The 20,618-nt window shown below is 43.6% G+C and overlaps 2 protein-coding genes across 2 annotated transcripts in view; both read right to left on the reverse strand.

The window, feature by feature from the left end:
- Positions 1-2,441, reverse strand: part of LOC120904984 (proton-coupled amino acid transporter-like protein CG1139) — a 9,243-nt gene extending 6,802 nt beyond the window's left edge. The window contains exon 1 of the mRNA XM_040315583.1: positions 2,304-2,441. The gene's annotated coding sequence lies outside the window, so the exon portion shown is untranslated. The remainder of the gene's footprint in view (positions 1-2,303) is intronic.
- Positions 2,442-5,169: 2,728 nt separating this feature from the next.
- On the reverse strand, positions 5,170-20,190 carry LOC120901651 (proton-coupled amino acid transporter-like protein CG1139). The gene is made up of 8 exons (XM_040309772.1): positions 18,818-20,190; positions 7,730-7,797; positions 7,239-7,637; positions 6,989-7,157; positions 6,677-6,868; positions 6,431-6,609; positions 6,185-6,360; positions 5,170-6,111 (listed from the first exon to the last, which is right to left on the reverse strand). The coding sequence occupies exons 2-8, from the start codon at positions 7,786-7,788 to the stop codon at positions 5,858-5,860; spliced, it is 1,428 nt and encodes a 475-aa protein (XP_040165706.1). The 5' UTR covers positions 7,789-7,797; positions 18,818-20,190; the 3' UTR covers positions 5,170-5,857.
- Between the last annotated feature and the right edge of the window lie 428 nt (positions 20,191-20,618).

Raw genomic sequence — 20,618 nt, forward strand, 5'->3', positions numbered from 1 at the left:
GGTTGAACGATGCTTTTAACACGACACGGTCAAAGTGGCAACAAGGGTGTCAGTGTTGCTCGAGACAAGACGTGCCTCCATCGGGTTTGCCCTAAAGGATGGTGTGTTTGTGAGACAGACCAGAGTCTGGGGATGGGCTGGGTGTTGCGCACTTGTACTAGGTGACGGTGGTTGTAAATTGAAAGAAATTGTTTGTGCCCTTATTGCAATTGTGTGCGCCCGTTGGTCTCGATTTCTTCTCAGCTCGCTTTACGTCATTGATTACGGCGATACGCTAGAATCGGACTGTAGTTGGTAGTGTCAGGCGTGTGCAGCCGGCGCAGAGCTTTAATTTTCATTGCATCTCGTAACAGTTCAGTACGTTTCTACGGCAACTAAAAACTCCACCCTGATGGATGATTGAAGGTTCTACATACCGTCAATAAGTGCTTCAATTGAACCGGGAGCGTGTGTGCACTATTTTTAGTTCCCTTGGCGCAGTTCGCAAGCGTTTGGCAAAGTTTTGTTGCGCTTCGTGGTGCATCCGGCATTATTAGTTATTTTTCCTGACCAGATTTTCACAAGATGGTAGTACTGAGGAGCTGCGTCACTTGTTGATTCTTGTTGAGCGTCCCTGCAAGGGCAAACTAACTTCCCGCCTGTCAATAGCCTTGAAGATGTTTGTCAGGCCTTCTACACAGGTAATCGTAGCAAGCGCCCTAGATAACAGGTAGCAGGCTTCGTTCCCAACAATGGCGCCTCTAATGATGTCAGTGCAAATTTCCCGTTGGATACGGATAGAACCGGTATTGATTGGAGGGTTGATGTTGACCTTCGCAAAAAAACTTGAAATGCATGTTGGATGTTTTGGGTCAAAGGGTAGATGCTTATGGATTTTTGAACACTTTCAAGGTTTGTGTACATAATTGATGTTTCTTACCAACAATCTTTTTCTGTCTCAATGATCTTGCACGGCACCAACAATTGTGTAAACAATGGACAAACATTTTAAGCGCGTGACGGTGAGAACTCGATGGTTGCTTTGATTGTGTTAAAGTAAGCGAAATGATTTAAAATTAGGCGAAATTCGTTAAGAACACTGCTTAACAACGTGCACCTTCCGAGCAAGGACTAGCTGACTCATTTACTAAACAGCATGTTGTTAGTCCATTCGTAAATAGGAATATCTTAAATAGCATTTTATTCAACAAAGACTGTCAAAATCATCTTAATTGTTTAATTGATTAAAAAACATTTCTTAATTCTTGAATCATTTAATTGCCCGTTGTTCTCTTATAGCATTGTTATCGCCTACCTAATTCTTCAGCGAAATTTGCTAAATATGATAGGCGAAAAATGAAGGACAAATTAATTTGCCATCAAAACCTCGACAGCCATGGAAGCAACAAACGAGCGAGCTGGTTTCCGTCGCGTAATGTTTATCTGATTTCCCGCCCGAGCTCACACAAACAAACAACAACAGCAGTCAGGCGTCACATCTCGTCCTCGCATCCCATCCGTGGTGATGTGCGCTCCCGGCAACATCTCGTAGCCATCTTCCGAGGCCGTTCTTAGTATTGGTGAGTTTGCCCTTTGCTTGCGCAGACACAGGGAAGGTGTACGCTCGCCCACCCACACCGAATTTTCACTTTACAGCGTGTGTGGTTCGCTTCACGTGCTGTCCGGTTTCTTCTTTTTCTGTTTCTGTATCTTCCGATTTACGAGAATGAACCCTCCTGGTCACCTGCTTGTTTCGTCGCATGTCGTTTTGCCGCGACACAAACCAACACATTCGTTAGGGAAATGAGAAATTGCAACATTTTCATGCACTATTTGCAAACACTCATGCTTGAGCTCGCTGCAAGCGATTTCTCGTCACCTCAGCCCAACCACCATACTGTTTGGATTGTCCCGCAGTGATACAGCCGTCGCGAAGATTTAATCTATATATATTCTACCATCTTTTCATTCACGTGCATTTCTGGCACATAGCTCCCACTCGAGAGCGATGGGAAAATAACTCACACAGGAATGCTAAGCAGCATAGAAGAGAAAAAAAAGATAACCGGAATGCACCGCAAATGCAGTTGGAAATTATGTAACGTGTCAAAGCGTGCCAATGTCCTTGCAGTCCGCCCAAGCACCATAACGAACTAACAGTGACGTATGGTACCAAATACAACGCACCACTCTACCCATGGGCAAAACTGCGTGCTGCAGATCCGGGTCCGGGTGTGATGTCCACGGGGCACGGAAAACACCATAAAGTACGCGTGCTTAACGAAGAATGTAAGGATCGGTACAAATAAACGTAAAATACACACCCCTCGTACGGCCACTTTGCACCGGAAGTGCAGTCAGTAGGGTGAGGAGGGCACAAAACAGCGAGCAACACAAACTATTCGCGTATGTATCCTTTTGCCCGGTCACTAATACCTTCCACACACAGTCACTAGCACAGACGGACGGAGGCGTCTCCTCTCTCTCGAAGCGGACGCCTGGTCGTTCGTGAACTGACTGACGCGGCTGCTTTGCGCTCATTCATTCGATGAGTTGCGGGCGGGCTTGCAAGAACCGCGTCGTTCACGCACACTTGTACGCTTCCACCTACGGTGTACAGTGTGTAGCGTAAATGTTGTTTTCGCTTATTTCATTGATGAGTGTGTTTTAGATGTTTTTAAAACTGTTGATTGTATTTTACGATGCCAACTGTATTTTGTATTTCTAGCTATATTTTTATAAAGGGTATTTTAGTAGAGATGCTAAAGACCTGTTACTTTTAGTACAAATGTGTACTTGCATCAGGAACAATTTCTACTCGTCAACGATGTTCAACGATTGCATACTAACAGGGGCTTTGTGTGAGGTAAATCGTTATTTTATTTATCGACACGGTTTTATTCAATTCAGTTCAATTTAGGCATGGTATAAGCTTACAGTCCAATAGCAATCATGCTTTAAGCTTGCACAACAAGTTTTTACTAACTACACTCATAATATACCTTGATACTATTTCTGATGGTTTATATTAACATTTTTTTTAATCTGAAACAAACTTTGCACCATTAATGATTCAAATTAATTTTGGTTAAGATGTAATTAAATAAAAACTAAAATAAATTTATGTTAATATGTAGCGGTAGTTTTGAAATATATTATTTTAGAATATGCGGTAAACATAAATCAATGTACCGATTGCTTTTTTCATTACTTTCTTATTACTTATTACTCATAACTGATAATATTTCACCATTTTCAGCTTTTAGGTTTGGACACATCACAGAACAGAAGAGTAATTGCTCTGTGCAGGTTTGTTTTTATAGTACTGACTGGTCACATAGCTGCACCTACATTGTTGTCTTTCGTCAATATGTACGTCCCGAGTAGACATGTAAGAAACAAACCATTTTTATAAATTGACTAAAGTTCTCATTTGAATTGTGTCAGAGATGCTTTGGTTCTGATGTACAAAACTTTTAATCTTTATTCAAGTGTAATTTACGTGTCCTTCGATTTTACAAAATGTTTACGATTAAAAGATATTTTTTATATAGCTCAACATCATAAAAAGACTTAGTTGGAGGTCATTTAACTTAATGTGATGTATGTAGGTCATGGAGGTCAGATACTGAATCAAGAATAAATAAATACATTATTTTCGCAATAAATTATAAATTTAATTGTTTAATAATGATGTTTTGCAAAAATCATATAGAAAATAAGTAGAATTAATGTTTGCTCTTGTTGCAAAATATCATGGACATTTGAATGTTGATTTTCGATGTCATTAAAATATACTACTATCAAGCCCTGGCTTTTATATCTGCAGTGATGGGTATTTAAAATCAGGATATTTAAAAATTCACATCAGAGTCCGGGCCCTCTTCCTACTTTGCGATCCATAAATCAATTTCCTAGAATTATAAACCGTCATGAAAACTGTGCATTGAGCTTCTTTTATTACCTTTCTTCACGGGAATATGAAATAAGAATTTAAAAACTAACTTTTACATAAAAATAACGGGGAGAAAATGATGAAGTTCTTCATGGTAGGAAGAGCGTCCGAATTTGAAATGTCCGATTTTGAATACCCAGCCCCGTATGTGATAGCCATTGATACCCAAAAATATAGGCCTGCCCTATCGTGCATACAAATCACGACAGTCAAATAAATTAAAAAATATTTAATTCATCTTTTATTTTATATAGTGTTACTCATTAAAAAAAACAGAATTTGCATTTTCTGTTGTATAGAAGGGACATAGTTTTGTTTTACTGAAAACTGTCTACTTTTATAACATTTGGGGTGCAACTGATGATACAGTTCCCCCCAGATTTGTTTGATTGCTTTCCGGGATTTATTGGATTTATCATACGATCTATTGATCATTTCTCAAATATTTTTGAATCGTTCTCACGATTTATTAGTATTGTCTCAGAATTTTCTGAAGCAAAGATATTGTTTTAGTATCACTTTATAAATTGTGGAATGAATAAATAAAGGGAAGCATAACAAAATAACATAATAACTTTGGCAAACCATGAAACCACCAAACTAAAGAAATAATGTACACATAAGAAATAAGAAGAAATTTATTAATCTCATTGATGCAATATTTTTTATTTTACTTATTGTTTATTTTTTCATTATTATCTGTAGTCTATTATTTTTATTTCATGCAACAATTTTAGCACATCTATGTCTGGTCCAGCTGCTAATGATCTTGAGTGTGCAAAATAAAACAATATATTGAAAGTATAGAGCTACATCTATGACGTTCTTTGAGCATTTCTTTCAAAACGTATGCTGTGTCATTTAACGAGAAACAATTATGATTTGTTGAATGGTGTAGTGCTGGATGGAGGATACTGAAACTGTAAATATTCTTGAATAAAATAAAAATAAATCAATATTGACTTATGTCCAACAAGGTTGCACAGTGGTAATGTAAGCCACTTACAACTGTGTGAGTGGCAATCCTGCATGTGGTAACGGTTATTTTCGGTCACGCTTAGAGAAGGATTGATCGGCAGATCGGTATTAGCAGTTGTACAACATAAACAATTGAGGTTCCAAATTCTTGATTAAATATATCCACAAGTGGTTAAATATATTCACAAAAACGATGCTTGAAATCAGCATTATTTAAAAAAAATCATACAGAGTTGCTATACGAAAAAATGTTTACATAATTTGTTTAAAATATGGGTTTATTGCAGCTTCACTTACGCTATGTACACAAGTTTTCAAATTACGGTTTCGATCATTTCACTTAGCTTAGCTAGTCTTACAGATACATACGTTCGTCCAGGTGGGCTTCTTGTGCGTAATCCACCGCTTCACAGTTGCGATCGTTGCGATCATAGGAAACATCGAATGAATTGTGTGAACAACAACACTTTAAACACAAAAGCACATATGACAGTAACGATCGAACAGCTGGCGGGCAGATGGACGGCCAGACTGGTAGCCACCGCCTGCCATCAAGATCAGGAGATCAGGAGCAGCATGGTTGTAGTAGTAGTAGTAGTAGCAGCAGCAATAGTAGTCCGAGCGCTACCCCTTACTTTGCCTAGACTCCTCAACACACTGCTCATAGGAATGGTTATGGCTTTAACATTTCACATCTCTCCTCACACGCGTCATTTATGCCTTTCTCTCTTTTCTCTCTCACTCCCTCTGTCTGTTCATCCCTCACTACGCTACTGCTGAAAAGTGCACTTTCTCCCTGTCGCCAGGTGCGCTGTTTACGTGTCGAATAATACTTATTTGTAATGATGGAGTGAAAAGATGGCGAATCAATACTTCATGTTGGTTGCGGATGTTGATTTTCGCTGCTCTGCGCGCTGATTGCTAGCGCACACAGCCGCGCAAGCCTCAATCGTCGTGACCGAAGGTGTGAATGATTTCGATCATGCTGGTCGACGTACCGATCACTAGTCCCAGTATAGCGACCACACCGATAACGCTGTTCCTCACAACCATCCACACCTTGGCCATGCCCTTCCGATAGTGCCAGTAGGTGCAGGTTTCAATGAGCGCGGGGAAGGCAATGCCCAGTGCAGAAAGACAGAGGGCACCGAACAGCGAGATGAACAGTTCCAGATTGGGAATGGCCACTGCCAGCAGGACTGTAACGAGGAGCAAGCGGACGTTTGTTAGACAGATGTTCGAACGATGCACTTCAATAGTACTCGTACTTACATGTGATTAACACCAGCACCGTTCGGGCGATGTACTCGTAAAAGACGCTTCGTGGAGAGTCACCTAGGTTCTTCTTCAGGTAGTCGTTCCAGGTGATGTCTATCGCGACGTAGCACGCCAATCCGTGCGTGATGTAGATGGCGAAAGCTAACATTCCCTTAACACACTGCGCCAAGCTGTTGGTAAGCGAGTAAGAGTGATATTGGATCAATCGCTAACAAACTTTATCTTTTTGCAAACACTTACATTTCTTCCTCGGGTAGGTTAAGCGTGATCGATCCCTTAATAGCCGAACCGTAGTTCAAATACCCGAAGAAGCCCATACCAACGTACAGCGTCACGATCAGGATCATGGCCTTGTTCAGCACACCAAAGTTTCCTCCGAACTTCTTGGGCGTTTTCATCTCATTCTCCAGCGGCAGAATCTGCAAAACGGAGAAGCGTGTCAGTTGACCTGATCCTCCCCAGCCCAACTATAAGCATCATACTCACCACACCGATAGCTTCCAGTGCAAACAGCACAGTGCCGAAGAACAGCGCGAATCCGCTCATCGTGCCGACCTGGTCGCGGTTCTCGAACGAGATGGGCTCGCGGAAGATGTAGTACAGGATGATGCCGAACGAGACGAGCGTGACAAAATTAGCGATCGTCGAGAAGGGTGCCAAAAATTTCAAATTTCTAACCTGCACAAAAGAGCCAAGCACAAGCCAGAAGGGACGGAAGAAAGAAACGAACAATTGGATTAGTATGCGTTTGAGTACAAAGAGCAGGGAGTGAACCCGCTGGCACGTTGCTTTACCGACCCAGTTGATCAGGATCAGAGGCAGAAGAATGATCAGCATGTACAACCGCACGTCGGTGTCCGTTTCGGTGTAGTAATCGGCGATGGCTTTAATGTTCGAAGACACGAACACGACGTACACGCAGCACGTGCCGAGCTGATAGATCAGCAGAAACACGTTCACCACGTGGCTGTGGGAGAAAAAGACCAGACATGTGTTATATCCTGCACCGAGGAACTTCGGCTCGATCGCACTCACACAGATGACTTACATAATGATTTTGGACAGTGGCTTCAGTGCGTCCGGACCCTCCAGCAGGGCCGTCTGCGTAACGGCTGGATAGTTCAGACTCGGCACTCGTTTCCGCTTGCACAGCTCGTACTCCGCCTTGATCAGCAGGTGGATGCAGTACGTACAGAGGAGCCCGATCAGCAACGTACCGACAACACCCACCGTCCACCCGGCATGGTGGAAGGCGTTCGGCATGGCGAGAATGCCAGTGCCGAGCGAGCCCTTCAGCAGATGAATCAGCGTTTCGTTGTTGGTCGTTGGATGCTCGACCAGCCGGTGCTGGAACGGATCGTACTCCGTCTCTAGGCCGGGTTTCTTCTCCTGTATCTCCAGCGTGTACATGTTGGGATCGATCGTTTTCGCCTGCGGTGGTTTCTTGCTGCAATTGACCACACAGAACAATGGAAATGCATTTTCAGACTCTACCCGCGCCGGGACCGATCGACCTCTGACCGATTGTGCAACACTCACCCATTGATTGCTTCGTCGCCGACGAACGCGGTATTGGTGTGGCCTTTATCAACCGTCATCGTGTAGGGCTGCAAAAAAAAAAGGAAAAATGCAACTCAACTAATTAGCATCACTGGCTGAAGGCTGATTATCGCTTATTATCGTAACCGGCTGCGAGCTAATGAAAGAGGAATGCTGATGAATTACGCCGAACAGGACATGGGGAGGGGTTTTTTGGGACAAAATTGTACACAAACAATGCTCAGTGTTGTACTAACAATAAAAACAAACTGTGACGCAGCCAAAATTTGGCGATGGAGGAGTGTTGCTGAGTAAATACTGTGACCCGGCGAGTGGTTTGGGAATTACCCAGCTAATGGCCAAAGTAGCACGGAAGGTTTACTATGTTCGTAAAGTTTATGGAAATTAACAACAGTAGATAAAGTGAAGGGTTGTAAAAGTAAAGAATGGCTTGAAGATGGCTCTGTTATCAGGAGGAAGATGATGATATTAGCAGAGTTCATGTGATACACTTTGCAAGTTTATGACAGCAACTAAAGTATTGTAAATCGAGTAAATAAAATATTTAAGCGATATAGCCAGCTACGTGAAGTAATGTTCATCCCTAGACGATTCTGAATCAGATTCAGGGCTCTAAAACAATTAATGTGAATCTCGCCATCTTTTCGACTAGAACTACTTTGTCCACTAAACTATGGCTGTAAGTATATTTTGCTGCCGTGATATGGATTTGCCTTCAAAATGGCATATTTCCTTTCTTCTTATAGTAGAACGATATGAATGACCCCAAGAAACATTTCCAATACCTTTTGCACTTAAACATGTCTTAAGCATTTTTTACTATGAGTGTACTTAGCTATATAGTTTTAACATGTTTTTTGAAGATGCTTAACAGTGTTTAAAGTTGTTAAACCTTTAAAACGTTCTGAAGTCGCTTATAAGACTGTCTGTTAAAACTAAAATTGGAGTTTTGATTGCTGGCTTTAATCAACCTGTAAATGTATTCTTAAGCACGTTTCAAAACTTGTTATTTAAGACTAAGGCATCAATATCAATAGATCTTATTAAATGCATATTAAGTCTTGGGCGAGGGGAACTTGAAACAGGCTATACAGGTTGTACCTGAAATATGCTATTAACAAAAAACGTTGATGAGCTGAGTATTTCTAACTTCTGCGTAAATAGTATTTTGGGATTTTCAGCCAAACAACATTTAATTTTATTTTCCTTTTGCTGGCAGTGGATGGTTTTTATCCCCTGCAAAGATTATTCGATATATGTCTAATTCTATTAATAAATAAAAATGAATAGAACTGAGAAAATCGCGATTATGTAAGCGCATATTTACCACCAGATTCCGCGTATCTCTGTCACTGCCTGTACGAGGAGATTCGTACTTAGGAGAACTTATTAGTCTGCAGAAGCGCTTGCTAAAGCTATGTGCTGTTTAAAAAGATCTTAGTCACACATATTGCACTACAAATTAAGTGAACTTGTGATCAGGAAAGTCCTTCTGATCTTAAGCCAATGGAATCCATTTTTATTAATACGATTGTTCATTTGTCTGTTCAATATGTGTCAGCCATGTTGATATTTTGATAAACAAATTCATGACAAATAGAATGACAAATTACATGACAAATAGAAAAAAATGGCAATTTCCAAAACGACCTTCACCTCATGTTTTTATGATACTCATTTTGGTGCAAAGTGAGGGCGTTTAAAACGAATCTGTATTTTTTTAAATAACTTATTTTTAAACTAAAAAGGTGCATATTACTGAGGCGCTTTGATATTTTTCAAATTATTATAATATATTTCAACAGTGAAATTTTCTTGGCATGGATTTCTACTCGTACGCGAGCGAGATCATCAGAGAAAATATCAATGCAACATAAATATACGCAAATGACTCTCAACCATTATTATGACTTCATATTCAATGCTTCATTGCCATCTCAAGAACATATCCATAGAAATATGTTGTTATTTTGATAGTTTATTTGCCCCTCACGTTTTAAAGGTCTAGAAATTTTTTTAACTAGTAGTCTTAACAGAGTTCTGTAGATGGGCCCTTTCAGTCTTAAGTTAGTTTTATTTTAGTCTTATGAGGTCATACACGACTTTCAAATGAAAAAAAGGAAGGCTTACTGAAATAACCGTAGCAACATCGTTAAAACTATGATGAGATTTAAAATGTTCCTTGGGCTATGACATGAATTACAAATGCCCGTTGGGTGTACTTTTTATTTCTTTGCTTTGTTTTTCTTTAAAAAAGTAGGACATTCTAAAGAGAGAATCTAATCTATAAACATAAATAACTTTTTAAATCTTCGATTCTTGACTCATCATTTCAACTCATCACTGAAGAGGCCATATGATTTAAACATTACAAAAGATTCCAGAAGCACTATACAAACCAAAATCCGAAAGAAAACATTTACTTTCCAATTCTTGTTCCAACAAAACAACAACGAGCACATCTCCTTGTTGTATTCCGCCTTTCGAAGCATCAAGGTCAAAAAACAACCATCTTGAGCTTTTAAAAAGCCTAAATAAACTTAAGCTTAGAAGAAAGCCAATCGAAAAATGTAAACAAATAAAAAATATTTGCGCTTCCGATGCGGCGTATGCCGATGTTTTGATGAAAAATAAGGTGTTTGATAAGTGTTATCACCTTTTATCAACCAGACCGTGGGGGTGTGAAATCATAGAAATAGACAGGCACGGTCGAGATGCCAACACCCCTCCATCCCGATCCCAATGCTCGAGTGAGCAGGCGATTCAGTTGTCAATTTTCGCTTCGTCATCATCATCATCAGTAACACTCGGTTCTGCTTTGAACGGATGCTGTCTAGGCCAATGATAGCTTTATTGATAAGTAAAATCAGACGACAAAAAAGCAACACGAAGCTGCGCGCCAGTTGTGGACCATCGCCTAGGTAGAACTGGCTATTAGATTCGTTTTGTTACGCTGCCCCTGCCGGCTGAAGGTCAAGCGGCGTGGCTAGAAATCGAGAGCACTCGATTAATGATTTATTGCTCGCATGTCGCTATGTCAATCCAGTTCAGCTGAACGGATCCGGATCGATAGGCTCCGGGTCGCAAGAACCGGTCCATTGAGATTGTTGTGCCCAACAATGTTTTAGAATGGCTGTAATCCGTCAGGACATGGGCGTGAGCTGCATCGAATTAGTGTGTGTATGTATGTGTGTGATACAGAGAGAGGGCGTGTGGTTCAATTCGTACCAAAACCACTCGTCCCAGCAAGCGGGAGTTACTACCGCAGAACTGGTTCAGATCCCTTGCGGAACAATTCAATTCACGATGATAATAAAATTCAGTTGACCACTCCCACCGAGCATTGCCACCCACCAACCCACGGTCCTATGCGAAATGCGATCACGATCGACTGGACACGTGGCGAACGAGTGCCCGTCGAGCAGGAAATCTGTTTTATCCGTTTAACCGACCTTCGACAACCGAACCGTTGAGGGCGGGGGAGCGGTACCTCGTTCTGCGCTAATTCAATTGCGCTGATCGCTCCTAATTCCACCGAACGCATCCTGTTATTATTCGGTTACCAGCCGGTCGCTCACCAATCAAGGCGCTTCAAAGTGGAGAACACCCACCCGACCCGTTGCGCCACCGCCACAGACACCAAGACGCTCCACGCGCGTCGGCTGCTGCAGCGGCTCTCGTGGCTCTTTCGCTTGGCTAAACAATTGAATAATCACGCGCAAGTGCAGTACGCGTTGCGGCGCGTTCCATTATGCATTCCGGGAGGGTTGGGACAGGAAACGGGACGGGCTACAGCTGATTCAACGAGCACAGGATTGCGCATAGCCGGTTGCAGTTGGACGCACGCGACGACACCATTGGTAGAGCGTTCAAGAGCGTCCGTTTGCTTAATTACTGCAAAGCTAATGCCGGGACTAACGGGCAGCAATCGGTCACATTTACTTCTAGCCCCTCGTGACATTAACATTGGACTATGAAAACTGGCGACCTTTGGTTCTATTATTACTACGACCAGTGCATTGCACTGCACGTGGATGAGGTCTTTTATCATGCAAAAACTGTCCCGGTACGATAGAGATGCAAATGTCAATCAACCTCAAATCTATAAACCATCTTTTTGCAAGGCACTGTGGCGGTAGAAGCCGCCAACGCTACGAATGACGCTTTGTATGAGAATGTGATACAATTGTGCGATCAGATTGCGCTTTTGGAGAATAGGCGTTGTTAGACTCGCACGAAACAGTAGCTTGAACTGACTGTATTTGCCGAAGCTTGACACTGGATTACACCCCGGGCACAGTAAGCGGCATTTGTTGAACGTGATAAAGGTACACACTGCGCACACCATTCGTCATAGCGCATCAACTCAAACAAAAGATGAATAAACAGACCGCCCATGGAGGGTGAGATGGTATGAACTGTTGAAGTTGAGTATGAATTGTATAAAAAAGAAGATCAAAATAAAGGTTTATTGTTTCCGCTTTCCCACTCCCCCCTCTTGTGAGGAAATCAACACAAGCAAGTGCTTGTGCAACTAGTCGTTGCTTAGGTGTTGGAGCTGCTTTCACCTATTACAAATACTGAAGGTCGTCAAACCAGTCATTGCAAAGATTTGGGCAAAACACCTTAAAAAATGGTGTCCAACCTACGCCCAGTGCGAAAAGTCATGACCGCAAAATGCAACATTGTAGCCAAGCTCGGTCTTGTATTGCACCGACACACCAAACTTCACAGGCCCCGCCAGCGGGATCGCCGTTCACACTTTGTGCCAATTCGGTGGTTAGGAGGGCGTGTTGCGTTATGTATTTGCCCGTACATGTCGCACGGTGGCACCGAACGCAACTTTGCACCAAATCTTTACCGCCTCGGGCGTTTTAACTCTTTTTTTGCGGTGTGTGCGGCCGCTCATGAGTAATAATCATACGTAAGGTACCGCCAATGAGCTCAAGGCACACAAGCAGACGGTCGGTTTCGGGGCGGATGGTCGGGTTGGTCACTTATTAGCATATACAGCATTCGATGAAGTCAGACTGAAGCAAGAAAAAAAAACGCATCCGTTGTCGGTCTGTTAATGTGCTTGTCGAGCTTAAATTCAATAAAATTAAGTCAAATTAGAGACTTATAAAAAAATAATAAAGAACCATATGGCCTTCCTTATGACAAACAAAATAAAATAATAAAATTTTAAAAATATCCAAATTGATTAGGAACATCTGTTCAACAGTCAAACAATAACAATTCTACAATATAAACCGGTGTGACGCATTAAGCACTCCAAAACTAACAAAAAAAACGGAAAACTGCGCCATTACTTTCGCCATTCAAAAAAAGAGAAGCTAAAAAACACACACACGCACACAACCCCCCTCCCCCCGGCTAACAATTTGATGATATGATCAATCGCTTGCCGAAAGCGTTTAGGGGTGGGTTTTTGTGGGCAGGAGGAGATGCGACAGAAAAGATCATAAATATTCACGAACGAGCCAGCGCTCGAAAAACCGGCTCAAACTGGATAGCAACGATCGCACCATGGGCCAATTGAAAAGTTGATGATCAGCTAGGTGTGTACGCAGCTGGCGCTGATGTTGGCTACTGTACAGCTGTAAGTGTGTATGCGTGTGTGAAGCATGCAGGGTAATTTTGTGACGGCTTGAAGGTAAGCTATTAGCGGAAGAATATGCCATGGCGAACAAGAAACAGAAACGATCGAACGCATTTTGCAATTTGCATGGTATGGTTGTCGTAGAAGGGTTTGATTTTTGTATTATTTTTTTTGCAAATTGTTCAGTTTGCTTCCGAATTTGATATGTTATATTTGTTAAGCAAGATCGCAGCACAGAAAAAAACAATTAATGATTACTTTATAGACCATCGTTTCTTCACTTGATCAAATGATCATCAAAGAAAGATCATTTTCGGTGTTGATGTCGTCAAAAAAAACTGCAAAAAACTAAGTCAACCGCAATAAATTCATCTTTGCTTTCAAATCCATACCTTGCCAAACGGGAAAAAAATAACTTGAAAAAAAAAACCCAAGAAATCCGTCCAATAAACTCAAGTTGTTTGGCAAATAATAAACAGCACGGATTTGGCGTTGTGAATGGCACAACATCTCTAGTTTGGTTTGAGCAGCAACAAGCAAAAATTGAGTCGGAATTGCGGGGATTTTATTGAGCTTAAGCACGAGTTTCTTGTGCTGCTTCAGTCATCCTTTCCTGCTCCTCCTCTTCATCCCGTCCCCCGGGGCCAGGACGATAAAGTGGCGAAAAGGAAAGGCCACTTTGGGTGTTTCGCTTTTGCGTCGCAGTTTTTCGTTGCTCGTTTTGCTCATGCCCGCTCATGCCGGGTAATGGCGCGACCCCACTCTACGGTGCGACGAGCATGGCAGTGTGGGAAAATGGACATCAAAACGGTGAGTAGCATCGTGTTGCAGGTTTTTTTTTTCTTTCTTTTGGCGCAATCCTTTATGCCCCAAAAAAAAAAAGATGTGTGGTTAAGGAATCCTGGTAGGTCGGCGATCAAGATATCAGCCGCAAAATTGGCATCGTTCACGCGCCACCTCAGGGTGTTTGGCGGTTGAAAAATGAGGGTCAAAAATTATTAACATACACTTGACGCACGGACGAGCCGTCCGAGTAGAATGACGATGTGTGAGAGATGGCAAGGGAATTTTGGTGGTATGTTTTACAACGAAGAGCAAGCAGAAGATGGGGTCTCATATCAAAATGGGAAGTTCGTTACTTCTCGAACAATTTTAATCAATTTGTACTCGAACAGATCGAGTCTGCTACTGGCAAGTGAGACGGTACTAAGCGATCAACTTGCTGGTCTATGAAGACTTCCCACGCCATCATCGACTGATGTTCTTCCACATGGTGCAGAATTTATCTTGGCGCATGTGGCGCCATAGTGCTTGGGGCGTTTGGCAGTTTCGGGAAGACAATCCGTCCAAGATATTAGAATCACGGCTCGGAGTGGTTCCGCTTGCATGCAATCTGAAGACCGCACAATCAACGCCCGGAGGGGAATGTTTTCCAAAGCCCAAGGTTAACCGGCTTACCAGTTTGGTCATACAGACGTCTGCAGCAGCACCCTACGGTACCGGTTCGGATGCTTCCACTTCCTGGATGGAATGGCAACCACTCGAAACGATCTTCAAAACACAACAAAACACCACAAGACGGATGCAAGGTCCATAAAAACCGATCGTTGTTTGTGTGTGTGTGTGTGTGTGTTTGTGATGTTTTATTGCTGTTTGCCGGTGCAGATCTGCGAACAGCTTCTATCTTCTGCAAAGGCCTTTCCATGTAAAGCTATGCTAAGACAATAAAATGAGAAATAATTGCTAAAAGTATTGCTGTGCCAAAGTAAACGCGCCTGGAATATTCCCTTAAGAAACACAATACATGGGAATCCCTTGGAGCTGGCGTGCCTCCGGTTTGACGTTGTCTCTCATTGCGTAGCTTCCCATCAACACTTGCGTTTTGCGAACCGTTCATTGATCGTGATCGAACCCTGCAGGGCAAATCGGGTTTATTGACAATCGAAGAAGACGGGGAGCACAGTGCGGTGGGACGAAATTAACGCTAATAAGCTGTTTGGCAGCAAGATCAACCAGTCGATCGAGCTTATTGGTTCAACAAAACGAAGAAAAAGCCTCCTCCCAGTTATTATGGGTCGGTCATTTTAAGCCGTCCCTGGTAGCGAGCGGGACGCGGCTCGATTAGTGGTGTATGCAGAGCAAGTCAAGTATTCGGGGACTTTCATTTCGTAGCGATAAGCCAAACGGAACGATCAGCACGAAAAGGATCGTAAAGGATCCGTGGCGCTATGCTGAGCAGTTTCAGCGAGCGTTGGCCATTAAATGCAGGCGAATAAGATTTCGTCCAATCTTACGAGTGGAAGCTGAGCACAATGCTTTGCCGAACGGACATACATTACGCTTATTATATTCTTGTTGGTTTATGGCTTTTATGAAGCAATGTTCATGAGTTTCTTATGTGTTTTAAAGGAATAAAAGTAATGCAATAATTGCCTTTGATATGGCGAAAGGGAACCATCAAGACAGTTAATGTCTGCTGCAGCTGACACAGATTTATCTGATCGTAGCTGTCCTTTGCCGTCTTCTAAATACGTCATTTCTTGTGTTGATTACGTGAGACATTGAACGTAACTTAAAAGCGTACAGAGTACAATGCACCCGAAAAAAACAAATTTAAACTATCAAACTGGTGCAGTTTGCAAATGAGCCGTACACTTTCTTCCCGTAAAACAACCATAAACCGGCCACACTTGGCACACACTCACGTCAAGCATTGTCGCAAACACCTCGCGCACGGCATTCGGTCGCGTGGTCGGCTTTGTTAGTGTTGCGTTACGAAAAAACGGGGCACTGGTAATGGGGTGGGAAGTTTGCCAGACCCAGCACACGCCCGCCAAAGCCCAAAGGGTAGCCGGTTTGACCTTGCCCCGGTAATTCCCAGACCATGGGCGTATCGGTGACACCTGGTGGGAACGGGTTTGCTCGGAGGGTATTTCCGCCTGGGTGCAAACCTGGCCCGTGGGTTCGGTAGAGGTGCCCATTAGATTGGTTCGACTGACACTCGATAGTTAAAGCTGACATTTTTAGCGGTTAGAACCGTGGGGAGGGACGTGCATTTTAGGTCCGGTTTATCCGGCACACGCCGTCGACCCGTTCGGTTCGCATGCGATCAGTGCTTGAAATAATAGTTTTCGGTTATCATTAAAGGCCTCACCTTGACCGCTCTTTAGATCAAACAAGACCGAATCGTTCACGGTGTTCTATGCATGACATACCAATTTAGAATACAATGCGTTCCATTATCCTTGAAAAGAATGAATAAAAAAAAAAAAAGAAAGACACATGATCGCGCCATCAATCATACAGCTTCCCCCCACGCTTATGTCTCCCGCTCAAAGCATCACTTTAGAACCCGAACCTGTTTGTTTGTTTGCCGACAGGACGTGTTTCAAAGTCAAGGTAGATTTTAACCCGATAACGATCGAGGGTTTTAGGCACGTGGCTTCTTTCGCTCTTTGAGGCCATCATTGTGTGTGTATCAGTTTAATCATGCTCAAAGTTTCCATAATATGTCCTCAAAACTTCGACATGCTATAATGCACCATTCAACCGTATTCCGCAAGTGTTTCGGGGGACGGGCGATTGGCAAGTGAGTCCGAGTTTTTAGCGATCCAAATCACGCGCGTTTTTCCCACACGTTCTTGTCCGGACTATCCACCCCGCGGGGGAATCCCCAACTGTTGGAGGTGTCTGTTCGACACCGTGCGTCCTCGATCTTGACGCGAAAGCTTTCGGTTGTCGGCCGCAGCGCTCTTAGCAGTGCGATCACGCTTGACAAGGTCTTCTGCTAACACTGTCGACAGACCAGCACGACACCCTCTCTCGTGTTGCGATGGGTTGTTCAAAACAAACCGGGCACAGGCCGGTATCCAATGCATTGGGTGGAAGTGGGGGACACATTCCACCGTTTCAAGCGAGGGATCAAGCGAGCCCCGAAGTGCGGGGCATGTTTTTACACGGTGTCTGTGGGAGGTGGGGTTTGTTTTTGGCCAAAAATCTCTGACTGATCTTTTAGCACCATTCCCGGGGTCTTCCCAGTTCCGCGCGTTCCACTGTTGGTTTACCGGGTTTTTCGGTCGGGACTCGTTGCACGACCGGTCCACTCTTTTGGCAAACCGATTTGTTATTCTTGCACACTCTTATTTGCGTCAAACGCTGGGTGTGTGTGAAGCAGCGGTCGACGCGTTTATCACTTTCGGTTCCTTTTCCGAATGCTTTGTGGTAAGTGGTATGTGGGGTCGTCGGGGTTTGCGGTTTATAGTCTATAAATAAGTTTTACTTCCCAAATAGGTACCGGCGCGTCACGGTTAAAAAAGATTGTTGAAAGACATTTTCGGGATCGCTCGCACAGTACGAGTGGGGGGAGCATAATAAACCTGGTTACTTTACGGCTCCACGATGGGTGGTAGCATGAATGATTTATCACGCATATCGACCGAGCCGGTCAAAGTGCTTTTGCCAATATTTGCTCTCGATTTGTATTTGATAATTCTCACCATTTCACGTTGAACGATATTTTTAGATTTGTGTGTAAAAGCATCCATTTCGTAAACGCAAGAGCGCGCCACTGCAAAAACAGAAGCGCTACAATCAAGTTAAACTGCAATGACAATTTGAAGTTTGTTTACTACTAGTGCAGGCTGGGGGGTAACTATCTGTCTTCAACAATGGAGATGGGCCTATCAGTTTGTTGCGGTAACTGTTTCCGGCAATATTTGACACTCCAACAAACGGTGGCAGTAAAAACACTCACACGTACACTCGTTTGTTCGCGCCTGTTTACAACAAAAGTGTAAATATTTAACCAGCCCGGCTACCTGTTATAATAATAACGATAAGGTTGTTTTTGTCGCAAAACCACTTCAAAGACATAATGGAGTTCTGTTTTTTCTCTCAATTTTTGCGAGCTATTAATCAACTTCAATTGCACCGACAACAGCGAGATGAAAGATCGATCGTAACCCACCCCCTGTGGCTTCAGTTGTTGTTTCACAACAATGTTTGACACTTTACCACTCCCACTGCCAGCACTGCCGTTGATGTCGGATGTGGTTTTGCTTGGATTAAATTCCTTTACATCGCCTCTAAGCTGCAACAGTGAAACCGACCGATCGAATGACTGACAAGCTAGTGGTTAGCGCTATACTTCTAACGTTATAGCATTCTGCGGCTGTACTGTTGCTACTCCAGTGCGCGCTATCCAGAGCGTTTTAGTATCGGAAGTTTGCAATTGCATTTACATAAAATGACACGCATCTACGGCCCCACGCAACTGGCAACCCGTGTCACACAGCTGTTGTTATCGTTGGACGGAAATTCACCAAACCAACACCATCAACACCGTCATCATCGTCGATTGTCATCATCAACACCTACGGAGAGCTGCTGCTCCACATTTGAACATCATCTTGTGTGTGTGTGTTTTTGTGAGTATATGTGCTCTTCGTGGCTGGTGAGGCTCTTACCTGTGTCTCTTCTTGACTGCGCTTGACTTGTGATGATCCAATACGGTGACGAAGATATGGAAGTAGTGTTTGTGTATGGGCCGCGCGCTATACGCTCCGAAGCTTTTCTAATATTTTGGCGGTCGTCGAGTGTCTATGTTGCACTACTAATTAGAAAAAAAACTGCTCCCTCTCGCTAACGCTGCTGCTACTATGTAGTACCGCTGCTATCACCACCACAAGCGCATACGGCAAAATATTCGATACACTTCACTGCACGACTATTCGGCTTGTTGTTCCGACTTTGCGGATGTTTTAAATTACGCTTTTTTCGTTTTTTGCTTGCTGCTTGCTACGTTTGGGTCGTAAAATATTAGACGCCTTTCCGGTTGGGGCCCAGTGGAAGGCAAGGGATGGTGCGTGTCTTGTGGTGGACGCTTTGCTTTTCTTTTTTGGGGCCGTCAGCTCTACCCTTCTCAAAGCAAATGTTTGATTTAAACAATCGTAGCTAAAATTGCGCTCACGAGCTGTGTCACGTTCGAAGCCGTGACTGATGCGGCACGGGAATGTGCGAGGGCCCAGGCCCGTTGCTGTTGGCGTTGGTCACTTGACAAGAAATAGTACTCCCGTGATTCGCCACCGACATTGACACTGACGCACCGAGATACCGAAGCGTGATACAATTCGCTTGCCAACAACAAAACGAAAGAAAATAAGAAAGAAATCTAAACACAATAACGAACACAACCACTTTAAAAATGTCCCGAGCAAGTAGCGCTCAAAATAGATCCTCGTGCAGGACACTTGGCTCGAGAGCGGTAACGAAGCGCCAGCACCAGTTTACACTGTCGAGTTGGTTCGGGTTTTGCCTGCGGTTTTTTGTTATCGGCGGACTCTGCTGCTTCTGTACCTCCGTTGGTCCCTGGGTGATGGTAGTAGCTGGGTAAAAACTGTGCTGCTTCCGTTGTAAAATGCAATCTAATTTGATCGTTCCGCGCGCACGCTAATTGGCAAGGGTAAAATCGCGAAGGCAGTCGCACGCCAGCACGCAGTCTCGCCCGCCGTGTATCCTTTTTCCGAGCTTCCCCTTTGGTGTGATCGCTTTGTGTGAGCGTACGCTTGTCACCTGCTTATCTTGCTTGCCTTCGGTGTGTATTTGATCCACTGTTCGGGCCGGAATAGCACGGTTTAGATAAAATGCTTAAAAACACACACACTCACAAACACTTCAGTCACATGCGCTCAAGCTGCTCGAGGTCTACGACTTTGGGCACTCAATACAAAACGCCGGAGCCACAATGCTAACACGATGCGACGGCGGCGGCAGCGACAAAACGATGGCGACTGATCGGTGCGATGGAAGACGATCAACTAAAACCCGCAACAGTCCGAACAGCGAATGCTAGTACACCAGAGCGCGGTTGATGCTGCTGCTGCTGCCGTTGTTGCTGCTATTGCCTCGTACGACTTGTACCAATACTACTAATGTTGCTCCGCCGGCCGAGCGGAAAAGAGACGATCGGCTAGCGCTAGCGGTGAATCGACCGGGTGTGACTGCGAGTGCGACCAGGACAGAACGAAACCACTTCACAAGGCTCTAACGCGGACGGTGAGGAGAAAAAATAAATAAATAAATGCATGCAGCAAATTAGCGAAAAAGATGCAAATTTGGCGCTGCGAGAAAATTGCATTCCATTTTGGTGAGAGCGTCGTGCCGGTCGGAACCTTCGAATGTCGGGCGCATCAGCAAACACTGGCACCGGCCATCGGAAGCTGCTGGAGAGAGGGTAATTTTTTTTTTGGTTTTGCTGCGGAGAATGCT

The sequence above is a fragment of the Anopheles arabiensis genome, chromosome 3 (assembly GCF_016920715.1).
Source record: "Anopheles arabiensis isolate DONGOLA chromosome 3, AaraD3, whole genome shotgun sequence".
NCBI classification, from domain to species: domain Eukaryota; kingdom Metazoa; phylum Arthropoda; class Insecta; order Diptera; family Culicidae; genus Anopheles; species Anopheles arabiensis.

Coding starts and splice junctions, on each gene's coding strand:
- LOC120901651 (XM_040309772.1), bottom strand. CDS start 7,788: ATGACGGTTGATAAAGGCCACACCAATACCGCGTTCGTCGGCGACGAA. Junction 7,638..7,729: donor GGCGACGAAGCAATCAATGG/GTGAGTGTTGCA, acceptor GGTCAATTGCAG/CAAGAAACCACCGCAGGCGA. Junction 6,610..6,676: donor CACTGGAAGCTATCGGTGTG/GTGAGTATGATG, acceptor TCCGTTTTGCAG/ATTCTGCCGCTGGAGAATGA.